The following is a 12,716-nucleotide window of genomic DNA, read 5'->3' on the forward strand; positions in this document are numbered from 1 at the left end:
AGAGTGAATTTATTTGGTGCAAGATTTATCAACATGACATGATACTTATTTTCTAGAATGTCAGATACATTTAAAACCTTGCTCTGAGGAGACCGGGTAGTGGTGCAGCCAATATAGCCAACACATTATCATGCAAAAGGCCCAGATCAGAGACCCCACTGCCCATCTGCAATGGGACAGTAAAGCAAGTCTGTAGATGCATTTCTTTTCCCCTCTTTACATGCCTCTCCCCTCTCTATTTATCTCTGTCCTATTTAATAAAATAGTAGAAGGGGGAGGAAAAGGAAAAGGAACAGAAGAGGGGGGAGAAAAAAATGGGAGTGGTGGATTCATAGCATTATAACCAGGCTCCAGAGATAACCCTGGTGGCAATTAAAAAAAAAAAAGTCTTGCTTCAAAAAATGATGTGCATTAGCAAGACCTCTAATCCACTCCATAAGAATCCATATAAAGATGGACAGTACTCTTTCAAGTTGAAGGCTAACCGTGATCAAGAGTTTTTGAAATAGATGTTGAATGGAACGATACTGAATGGATCCAAGAGAACAAAATATTTACCAGCCAATGACTGGACATATCTAGTAACCTTAGTAATATTGGTTAGGAATTCTTAATGGGGTAACTGTGGCATTCAGGTTGTAGTAGTCCACTCTGAGGCATTTTTTCATATATATATATATATTTGCCATTGTTTTATTGTTGTTGTGGTTATTATTGTTGTCATTGTTATTGGATAAGACAGAGAGAAATGGAGAGAGGAGGGGAAGACAGAGAGGGGAAGAAAAAGATAGACACCTGCTGGCCTGCTTCACCGCCTGTGAACAGGAATCCTTGTGCTGGTCCTTGTGCTTTGCATCTTGTGCTCTTAACCTGCTGCACTACCACCCAGCTCCCCAAGAGTGTATTTTCATGTCTTCCCAGGGTAGTTGTTAGCATGCTTCACCCTTCCCCAAAGCACCATCTCTCTCCACAAAAACTGTCCTAAAAGTTAAGTCAGGGGCTGGGCAGGGACACACCAAGTTAAGAGTACACATTACTAATCGCAAGCACCCGGGTTCAAGCCCCCACTCCCCAACTGCCAGGGGACTCATCACAAGCAGCAAAGCAGGCCTGCAAATGTCTATCCTTCTTTCTTTTATTTTTTTTTTTGATTTTTAAAATTTGTTTTATTATTTATTTATTTATTTATTTTTGCCTCCAGGGTTATTGCTGGGGCTTGGTGCCTGCACCATAAATCCATTGCTCCTGGAGGACTCCCCCCCCATTTTTGTTGTCCTTGTTGTCATTATTGTTACTGTTCCCTTGCAGATCACAGTATGAATGAGTCGCAAAGAGTTTAGCTGAGTGAAAAGATACACACACACACACACACACACACACAGAGTTGAATTTTTGTGATTCTATGTCTATAAAGTTCCAAAGAATAAGCAAATTGATCTAAGATGGAAAAAAAAAGGCAGAGATTCCTTGGGACACTGGTGTTAGAGCAAAAGGAAAGAAAAAAAATTCCTGAAGTGAATTGGGAGGGGAATCTATGTTAGTCAATGAACATCTTACTTTCTTAGTCATGCTGATTATTGTAAACTAGTATATAAAATCCAGAATACTTCCTGGAATCAGGTGAGGAAAAAGTGAAGGAAAATTGGAAGGGAGTTAAATTTATTAGATCCTGAGGCCTCCTTTGCAGCATTTCATTCCACAGACTAGTGCCAGAGCACTAGTGATCTGTCACTAATCCCAACTCCAGGCTTATTACTGTGAGATTATAAAGGATTAACAGATAGAAGTAGCCACTAAATGCCAAGAAATCACGGTACCGTTTGCTCTCTAGGATACTCCTATTCTACGAGCCAAGTGATTTTTGAGATGAGTTTTGTGGGTGGAAATTATTCCAAATTATCCTAAACTTGGGGAGGGATAATTTGGTGCATGCACAAGTAACTACTTCCATTTTACTGAAGTAAAGGCCGTGTAAGTGGGAAAGGCAGGAAAGGCATACTAGTAAGACATCCAATGAGACTGCACCGCATTCCATCACTTGTGCTCTTTAAGTCAGCGTATTTCATCAGAGAATGTTGGAGTTGTCACCCACACATACTTTTACCCCACTTTGCCTAGTGGTTAATACTTCACTTTTGCTTGTAAGATGGTACAATGTCATGAAACAAAGCCTGCAATCGTGAGGAGGTAAAGATCAGATGCTCAAAGAAGAAACAAAGAAAATTGAAGTGTGTGTGTGAGAGAGAGAAAAGGAAGCCAGGTGGCCAAGGAAGATTGCTCAGCACCTTGAGGGCAGAATTTGCATGCATGAAATCCCAGAGTTCAAGCCCCAGTACCATTGCATGTTGGAGTTGAACTGTGCTCTGGTTTTGCTCTCTCTTCCTCTCTGTCTTTACAATAAATCATTGACCCAAAGTAAAAGAAGATTCCCACTGGTGAGTTTTCCTGGAGATTTCATTGGTCTTTCTGGAGCTCTGGCCTGGCTACCTTTGATGCTGTATACACATTTGTATTGTTGACATGTGAGGTTACCTGAGTCTCTCTCTCTCTCTCTCTGTCTCTGTCTCTGTCTCTCTAAGTGGGTGCTCCAGGAGACAAGGCAGGGTCTGTAGGGTTCCCTCTGCAGAGCATCATCTTGTGCTGGGTCTTTTGGTATGAGACACTGAGTATTAAGCTTCTGACGATGATGATGACGATGATAATTGCCTCGCCTTCATTCTCATCACTTGGTTCCACCAGCTCCACCCAGGGAAACACAAAGACAAGACTCACCCTCCTGAAGCAGACTTTCCATGGGTTCAGGACCTAAGGGTTCCCTCCTGCCTTTTACCATCCTGGGAAAGACACACAAGAGCTACAGGTTAACCCCTGGGCCCCAGAACAAAGGTCTTCCTCATGTCCCAGCCTGGCGTGCCAGGCACTGTCCTGGGGGAGAGTGGAGGGTGGTTATGCAGCTGGCTGGGGAGGAGGCAGCTGCCATAGCACTTACTCACGCTACTCCTTCCAGTGTGTCTCACAGAGCTGCCTGAACTGTCACTCTTTGTTCTAATCTCATCGTGAAGCTCTGACCCTACCCGCCCTACTGCTCTAGGAAAATGTAATTCCCCTGGGTTCCACCGTGGGGAAGGACTCAGTGTCACCCAGGAGATATCACCTGAGAAATCACGTCTCTGACCACCAGTGGGTCCCCACTGCCTTTGAGCACTACCCTCTCCTGTGCTGATGGAGGGACGGGGTGGGGCTGGGCTCTCAGGGAGGAGAGAACTGCTGGCAGGTCTTTAGTAATATGCTTTCTGTCGGTGTCATGTAGGGATTCTGCTTGTCTCATCAGTTTTGTAGTGAAGCAGTGTCAAACAAGATGTTTTTATTTAAGAACATGGTCTCAATATATCACCCTGTGCTTAAGACCCAGCAGCTATGTACATATCCAAGACATTGTGTGAGGACTTATTGGATGGCAGCCTTGTCCATGGCTGCAGTCTACAAGCGAACTAGATGACATGGGCGCCTCTCCTGGCTCAAAGAAGGCAAATGAATCCAGTGCGATATTGACTTTTTAAGGTTGATGGGACTGGGGAAGAGTGGAGTCAGGCATGGACCTTCAGCCCTGCTTCCTCTTCTCCAACCCCCTATCATCTTAGGAGCCTTCACCTGCCTTGTGAGCTCCCTCAGCTGACCTCACTCAGGGCCAGGACCACTAAAATGGGTTTCCACAGCTTTCTGTAACAGGTGCTGATGAGGATTTTGGAAGGGAGAGCTTTCTAAGCATAATGCACAACATACATACATAGTAGTGTATGCTCTCTGCTGGGTGCACCAACACCTGACCCCTATCCCTACACATGTACATATTAGAATATATGCATACATATTATACATAACTACATGTAAATATAAGTTGGATACATGTGATATGTACAAATCTAAGTATATATATATATGCTTTATATAATACACACATATTATGATCTAAAATAGCTTATACATTAGGGGACAGCTTTAAAATCCATAATAGAAGGACTAGAGAGATAGCTCACCCAGCAAGCTGTATTCCTTGCTATGCTCAAGGTACAAGATTCAGCCCCAGCACCACTTGCAAGATGCCATTGTCATGGGGTAAGGTCCAGTGCTACTCAAAGCTGTCACTGTAGAGTGAAAGCAGCTGCAGTCACTGGGCACTGGCATTGTCATAGGAGGTAGGGGAAGCACGTACTGTTTGCACCTGACCCGCCTATGCTGGGAACCCCCAGCATCATCCACATTAAGCCAACATTCTCTGCACCAAGATGGGAGAGTGGCTCAGAACTCTATGCTACAGGGAATGAATGTGACTGGGAAGGAATGTCTTTTTCCCAGAACTGGGTGGAAGCACATTTCTTGAACGACTGTTGTGTAACGAGGGTGGAGGGAGAGGAGCTGCTTCCGTTGTCTGAGAAGGTACCTTTTCCTGGCAGACGCTGCATTAGCACCTCCTGTGGGCAGGAAAAGCCCTGCCCACCTGGATGTGTCTCCTGGCCCCCTCAAACATTAGAGCAATGGTCTGCTTCTGAAACAGCCACAAAGGATTCCCCCATGCTCTTCCACTGAAGGAGCTTGCCTTTCACACCCTGGCTGCCCACTTTACTGCACATTCACTCCTGCATTTTTCTCTCAATGTTCCTTGTCCACAGTACAGAAAGAACTAAAGAAAGGAAAACAACCTCATTCTTTCTAAATCAGACAGCACTGTCATTTGGCATCCTTCTCTCTGAAGAGATGTTGATGGCTTTGGGATTTCAAGTGCTGAGATTAGAGGAATAAATCCAGAACTGACTTCTGATGTCATCACACTTGTAAGGGCACATTTTCATGAGTCACTGCTGCTATATGCCCCCTCAACTTGCTTTACACACCCCAATTTGGTGTCTGATTCTTAAAAGAAAAATGTCAATGTCTGTGGGAATAAAAATGCGTTGAACGGCATAATAAGCTTTGTCCTATCCACTATTTATTTGCTTTTTAGATTCTGTATATTAAGCTCTAGGGAAACATTCCAATGCAGCTACAAAGGGAGTTTATGAATCTGGAAAGAATGACTGACATGAGGATGCTCTCAATAGACACAAGCACTGAGAAGGATATCTAGACATGGAGAGATGCCTGTGTAGAAGCTGGCTGTCTGGGCTCCCTGACCATGGATATGCCACCGAACTCTCAGCCATGGGATGCCACCGAACTCTCAGCCATGGGATGCCACTGAACTCTCAGGAAATTTCCAAAGGGGCAGTGCATCACAGAGCAAAGAGAATAACACAGACACAAGAACTCAGCAGCTTGAACCCCCCTGCCTTTCTAAGGAGGATTTGAGGCACTGAACACTGCCCCCATCTTGGTTGCCAGGGGGAACAGCAGGAGCATCAGATAGACAGGTAGAAACTTGGCCAGGGAATACCTGCAGGCCATTTCTTGCTCAGGCCATTGGGCGAATGCCCCAAGCCCTCAGCAAGACTCACCTAGCTAGGAAGGGTGGTGTGGGTGGAGGAGAAAGCCTGTGTGGGAAGGGGGCACAGAGGAGTGTCTGAGTAAGCAGAAGGAAGGGACGATTATCACAGATCAGCTCCTTGACTCCTTTGTTTAAGAACATGACTAACCTGTGACTTCAGTCAGTGCCTATTGTGTTGAGATCAAGTCAAGGCTGGAAGGCAGGAGAAAATGCTCCCTGACTAAAGGAAGCCAGGATGCAATCTTCATATTTCATACCTTTCTAGAAGCTGGGGGTGATCTCACTGTTTGTAAAGCCCAGCCCTTCCCCTCTGCAAGCTCACCTGCCAGTCCAAGCCCAGCCCAGTCTCACCATATATAAAGGGCCATCAGGAGCCCAGCTCACACATCTCCTCTCTCAGCCCCACTCCAGCTACTCCTACCTTCTCAGCTCCTTTACTTCAGCAGTATGTCCATCAGATCCACCATGAGGACCCAGAGCAGCAGCCAGCGAGGCTTCAGTGCCAGCTCAGCCCGGGCTCCTGGGGGCAGCCGCTCTGGCTTCAGCTGTGTCTCTGTGTCCCGCTCCAGAGGCACTGGGGGTGCTGGTGGAGTGTATGGAGGAGCTGGCTTTGGCAGCCGCAGCCTTTATAGCCTAGGAGGCACCAAGAGAATCTCCATTGGAGGGGGCAGCTGCGGCCTGAACAGTGGATATGGCAGCAGAGTTGGAGGTGGCTATGGCTTTGGAGGTGGTGCCGGGAGTGGATTTGGCTTTGGCGCTGGAGCTGGCAGTGGCTTTGGCTTCGGTGGGGGTGCTGGCTTTGGAGGCTCTGGCTTCCCTGTCTGCCCCCCTGGAGGCATCCAGGAGGTCACCGTCAACCAGAACCTGCTCACTCCTCTGAACCTGCAAATCGACCCCACCATCCAGCGGGTGAGGACCGAGGAGCGAGAGCAGATCAAGACCCTCAACAACAAGTTTGCCTCCTTCATCGACAAGGTGAGTTGGGTACCTGCCCTCCACTGGCTGCTCAGAGCCATAGCCTGAATACCAAGGGCTGTGGCACCAGGACAGCTCAGGGACAGAGACAGGTCACTAAGATCAGCTCCCCATGGCTGACAGGCGACTCCATGCTGACCCAGACAGCAGGGAAGGTGATGCTTTAGTCCTGCTGAATCTCTTGACTGCTGTCATGCTGACTAGGAGGAACTGTAAACTTTCTATTAGCCCCTAGAAAAATGACAGGGTATATGGGTAGGTTTGTCTTTCAAAGGATATGAACAAATAAATGGACATTACAGGGGAAATGTAGAGCTATAGAAATGAAATTTTTATGTTAATAAATCATTTTAATGAATAAATGAATGTAGTAGGAGAAAAAAAATAAGAGAAACTTAAATATAGCCTAGAAATCTGTGTGTCCAAGTCAGGACCATTAAAGGAGGGTGTTTCAGAGCAGACTGGTGCTTCCAATGACAAGTCAGATCAGAGTCCACTCAGGACTGCACTCACATTTCATCACTGGGCTTCGAACAACATCCTGTCACCTGAGACTTAATTAATGAAAAAACACTTTGTGGGATGCTTCTAGAAAATATCTAGTAAATTACAGAGATGAGGCTTCTATCAAATCTAATGTTGATTGTTAAATAGTGTCTGATTGCAGAGAATTAAGTCTAAGGTCCCTGGGAGAGTTTTCAAGGTAACAACTGTTGCTGGAGGCAGTGGTTTGAGGAGCAGATGTCAGCCTGAGTCTCTGCACTAACTGTGAAATAATCCAGCACTAAGAGATGACCAGGGTGATTGGGGAACTGAGTACTCACATCTCTTCCTTCCTGTGTCTCACAAGTGACTATCTTGACTTCTCCAGGTGCGATTCCTGGAGCAGCAGAACAAGGTCCTGGACACCAAGTGGGCCCTGCTCCAAGAGCAAGGCACCAGGACAGTGACCCAGAGCTTGGAGCCCCTGTTTGAGCAGTACATCAACAACCTCAGGAGACAGCTGGACAGTATCCTTGGGGACAGAGGCCGCCTGGACTCAGAGCTCAGAAGCATGCAGAGCACAGTGGAGGACTACAAGAACAAGTGAGTGGAGGATGGAAAGAGGCTCTGCGTCTTCAAGGACAACTTCACATCTTTTGGATGACCGTGTGCAGAGAATCTTAGGATTCTAGATCCAAGAAAATTCTCTGGCACCCACAGTCATCATCCTGACCCACCCCAAGGATGAAGCCCCAGAAGAGCTTGTGGGTTGATGGGAGGGTGAAGGGGGACACATGGAAGGACCCCAAGACCAGCAGTCAGGCTCACTGGCAGGAAGACTCTACAGCGATATTTCCATTTGGCAGTGGGTCAGGCTATGGGTGTGCTTTCTGTGGCATGTCAGTCTCTCCCTCAATTATCTTTTTCCCTTTTCTCACTGTAGATATGAAGATGAAATCAACAAGCGCACAGCAGCAGAGAATGAATTTGTGACTCTAAAGAAGGTGAGCTGGTGGAGTTCAGGGGTGCATGTGTCAGTGCAGAAGGAGAGGACTGGGTCCCTGTCCACGTCCCAGAGGATCCTGGGGAGGGACACTCAGAGGTGGGTGGGTGCCTGGAAGGAGGCTCCAGCTGACTCTTGGTTGTGGCTAATTCCCCAGGACGTGGATGCTGCCTACATGAATAAGGTTGAACTCCAAGCCAAGGCTGATTCTCTCACAGATGAGATCAACTTCCTGAGGACCCTCTATGAAGCAGTAAGCACCTCTCCCATCCCTAGAGTTGTTGTTTTCTCTAGTGAGGGTCTCCAAGCAGGGGAGGCCCTGAGTTTGGCTGTCACACAGTTAGCCTCTACCTTCTGGGGTAGACAGACAGGCAAAGGTGATCTGATGTGCCTCTGTTGTGTAGGAACTGTCCCAGATGCAAACCCACATCTCAGACACCTCCGTGGTTCTGTCCATGGACAACAACCGCTCTCTGGACCTGGACAGCATCATTGCCGAGGTCAAGGCCCAGTATGAGGAGATTGCCCAGAGGAGCCGGGCTGAGGCTGAGTCCTGGTACCAGACCAAGGTGAGTAGTCAGTCAGCAGATGCTGAGGTATCTCCATGCCCCTGGACCTCCCTATCAAAGGACAGCAAAGCTAAAGAAATCACTTGGGAAATCCACAGCTAGAATGATGGGCACATGTAACACATGGGCACCCTTTTGTAGTAGCATGAACGTTTATATAATTTTTGTCCATGGCCAAGAACAAGAAAAAAAATATGAATGATAGAAAGAGGAATAAATGGAGTGCGGGTAGATAGCATAATCATTATGCAAAGAGACTAATGTCTGAGGTTCCAACATCCCAGGTTCAGTTCCTGCACCACCATAAACCAGAGCTTAGAAGTGTTCTGATAAAAAAGAAACAAATAGGGAGTCGGGCTGTAGCGCAGCGGGTTAAGCGCAGGTGGCGCAAAGCACAAGGACCGGCATAAGGATCCCGGTTCGAACCCCGGCTCCCCACCTGCAGGGGAGTCGCTTCACAGGCGGTGAAGCAGGTCTGCAGGTGTCTATCTTTCCTCCTCTCTGTCTTCCCCTCCTCTCTCCATTTCTCTCTGTCCTATCCAACAACAACAACAATAAAACAACAAGGGCAACAAAAGGGAATAAATAAATAAAATAAATATTAAAAAAAAGAAACAAATAAACAACACACACACATATGTTCAGAAAGAGGAAAATATGAAGGAAAGGTAGAATGAAATAGAGAGTGAGAGAGAAGGAAAGAAAAGCAAGTGTAATTTGTACACTGATGTGGGCCTTTAGCCTCACCATGTACTACTCTTAAAGTCCTGTTAGTACTACAGAGCACTGGCATTGACTGGGAGCTAGTCACCAACAAACAGGTCTTTGGCTAAATAGAGCATTAATTGAGTCTAATGCCCCTGTGGGAAAGCCACTGGGCTCAAGGGTGTGAGGCCCCTGACTGTGTCCATCTCTGCTGGCTTGGGGGCCCACTGACACCTTCTCCCTCTGGACCACAGTACGAGGAGCTGCAGGTCTCAGCAGGCAGACACGGAGACGACCTGCGCAACACCAAGCAGGAGATTTCTGAGCTCAACCGCATGATCCAGAGGCTGAGGTCTGAGATTGACCACGTCAAGAAGCAGGTATGGCCCCGCTGTGGAGAGAACAGCATCACTTCCTTGCTGGCCACTCTGTGCCCATCAGCCACCGTTTGTGGCATTTCGTGGCACTGCAAGAGCAGCAGCAAGGGAAAGGGAAAGCTCAAGTCCATGACAGACTCAACTCTAACTGACCATGTTTTTGAAAATATTAACTGTAGATGAGAAAGTGATGGCTTAGAACAATGATTGATGTGGGACTGTATACAAATCCCACTTTGATCAGAAAAGAGGAGGGGCTGGAGATTTTATGAATGTTAACATTTGGTGGGAAATTTATCACCTCTCAAAATATATGTAATTTTGTACATACTTGTGGGTATCATACTGATAGCATCACCAGGCAATAATCAAAAAAAAAGAACAAAAAGTCAGTGGACTGTTTCTTCCATTGTCAGCAGGGATTATGTCTGCTGAAGTAGCTTTATCAGCCACCAGCTGTGGCTCATGCAGGGGGTTGACAACAAGAGGCAGCAAATCTCACTACTAGCTAAGGCTGACAGAGGCAGATGGAGAAGCTGTGCTCAAGTCTAATAACCCAAAGACTTGGCAGGCAGACAGAGTCAGAACTCCTTCTGAATGAAATTCTTTGGAGGATCTTCTCTCCCTGGGAACTGAGCCAGAAGCACCTCTGTTATTCTCCTGTGAGAAAGACAGGCCTGCTCACTGGGCCTCTCTGCCTTCCCTCAGTGCGCCAGCCTGCAGTCCGCCATTGCTGATGCTGAGCAGCGTGGGGAGTTGGCCATCAAGGATGCCAAGAACAAGCTGGCTGATCTGGAGGATGCCCTGCAGAAGGCCAAGCAGGACATGGCCAGGCTGCTGAGGGAGTACCAGGAGCTCATGAATGTGAAGCTGGCCCTGGACGTGGAGATTGCCACCTACAGGAAGCTGCTGGAAGGAGAGGAGTGCAGGTGGGTGCCTCCATGTCTCCAAAGAGCTGGGCACAATTCCATGAGGGCCAGCCAAGGGGCACTAAGTCAGGCACCTGCCCCTCGAGACTGAAATGCTGTTCTCAGAGAAACATCTGAGGGCAGCTTTCCCAGGGCCTCCCACCTGTAGGCTTCCTGTGGGGACAGTGGTGGTCTGTGAGTCTCAGCCCCTTGTGTCCTCTCTCCTAGGCTGAATGGAGAAGGAGTGGGACAAGTCAACATCTGTAAGTACCTGTGCTGGGCCCGCCCCCTGCCCTGGGTTCCTGCTGGGTCAGGCTGGTGTGTGGGCTCACCTGTCTTTTGTGTTGTCCCTTTACTCTACAGCTGTCGTGCAGTCCACCGTCTCTGGTGGCTATGGTGGTGCCAGCGCCATTGGTGGCTCCTCAGGCCTGGGTGGAGGCAGCGGCTACTCCTATGGTAGTGGCCACAGCCTTGGAGGAGGCTTCAGCTCTGGCAGCGGCAGAGGCCTCGGCGGTGGCTTCAGCTCCTCTGGGGGCAGTGGCTCCACCATCAAATACACCACCACTTCTTCCTCCTCCAGCAGAAGGAGCTACAAGAACTGAAGTCCTGCCATCAGCTCTTGGTCCCACACTTCCTCAGGGCCATCTCCATTTCCTCTTTCTCTCTCAGGATGCTTCTCCTCTCCTGCCCCCCTTTGCTCTCACTCTCTGAAGAGGCACTGAACTTGCTGAGTGCTCTCTTCCCCTCAGTGCCTGTGTGATCTTGCTGAGACTCCACAGCTCACTCTCAGGGTTCACAGCCAGGTCCTCCAACAGAAATAGACAGCCTTGCATGGTTTCAATTGTCCCTGGATGTCTCCATCATACAATGTTGGACTCTTCCTTTCAGTGGCCTTGAAATTCCTGGTAACTAGGCCTGGAATATGCAAATTCTTTTCCCCTACTCGTTGCTCTACTCTTCCTTTGCTAATGGCTAAATAAAGCAGATTTATAATATAAAGCATGGTTTTGTGTTGCCTTTATTTTTATTGGTGTTACTTGAAGTTTTTCTTTTTCCTAATTGCTTCTTTGTGAATAAGAGATTCACCCAGTTAACATGCACCTCACCCAACTTCTGGAACTGTTACAGAAACTTAAGATTCCCCCCCTCCCCCCATATCACTAGTACGTTCTGGTTTATATAGTTAATGGGGATTGAAGATGAGACTTTGGAGCCTCAGGCATATGAACTTCTTTGCATAGCCATTATGCTATCTCTTCTACTGGAAACTTTTTTTTTTTTGCCTCCAGGGTTATTGCTGGGACTCAGTGCCTGCACCATGAATCCACTGCTCCTCAAGGCCATGTGTTTTTCCTCTTTTGTTGCCCTTGTTGTTGTAGCCTTGTTGTGGTTATTATTGTTGTGTTTGATGTCATTCGTTGTTGGATTGGATTGAGAGAAATGGAGAGAGATGGGAAGACAGAGGGGGAGAGAAGGATAGACACCTGCAGACTTGCTTCACTGCCTGTGAAGTGACTCACCTGCAGGTGGGGAGCCAGGGGCTTGAACCAGGGTCCTTGCTCTTTGTGCCACGTGTGCTTAACCCTCTGTGGTACTGCCCGACCCCAGAAACTAAAATTTTAATGCTGACCCTGCCTTTTTTGATGTCAGATAAAACTTCATAAATGTTGATCTAAAGTAGTAGAATAATCAGATGCTCAGAAGTTAGGCTAGAAACTATCAAATAACTAAAGTCAGAGATCTCTTCCACATAAGTTGTTGCAAAGTCTTCACAGAGTCAAATACAATTTCAAGCACAACTAAAGCCAATACAGTCCAATGGGGCTCCTTCTAAGTGAAAAGCTTTTGTGTGGCAAAGGCAATAGCCCGTCATAGAGAGCCCTCACAGAGTTGGAGAGACTGCTTGTATCAATACCTCAGACAGAGTACTAATCACAATACAAGGAGAGTTCGCCAAACTCAACAATCCAAAGACAATCAACTCCTTTGAGAAATAGGGAGATAATATGACAGAATCTTCTCCAAAGAAGAGATTCAAACAGATATAGGAAAAAAAATGCTCCAAGTCACTGAGGAGCAGGGAAGTGCAAATAAAAACAATAGTGAGATAGCCACTTACACCTGTGAAAATGTCATACATTAGAAAGTTACATAAAAACTTATTGTTGGAGAGGCTGTTGGGGGAAAAAGCATTCTCCTATCTTGCTGGTGGGA

General features: G+C 47.2%; 1 protein-coding gene across 1 annotated transcript; it reads left to right on the forward strand.

The window, feature by feature from the left end:
* Window positions 1–5,860: 5,860 nt before the first annotated feature.
* LOC103109273 (keratin, type II cytoskeletal 6A-like) lies at window positions 5,861–11,501 on the forward strand. Its single transcript, XM_060195306.1, has 9 exons — window positions 5,861–6,457; window positions 7,329–7,543; window positions 7,884–7,944; window positions 8,101–8,196; window positions 8,348–8,512; window positions 9,472–9,597; window positions 10,303–10,523; window positions 10,731–10,765; window positions 10,866–11,501. The coding sequence occupies exons 1-9, from the start codon at window positions 5,930–5,932 to the stop codon at window positions 11,102–11,104; spliced, it is 1,686 nt and encodes a 561-aa protein (XP_060051289.1). The 5' UTR covers window positions 5,861–5,929; the 3' UTR covers window positions 11,105–11,501.
* Window positions 11,502–12,716: the final 1,215 nt, after the last annotated feature.

The sequence above is a fragment of the Erinaceus europaeus genome, chromosome 7 (genome assembly GCF_950295315.1).
Source record: "Erinaceus europaeus chromosome 7, mEriEur2.1, whole genome shotgun sequence".
Taxonomy (NCBI): domain Eukaryota; kingdom Metazoa; phylum Chordata; class Mammalia; order Eulipotyphla; family Erinaceidae; genus Erinaceus; species Erinaceus europaeus.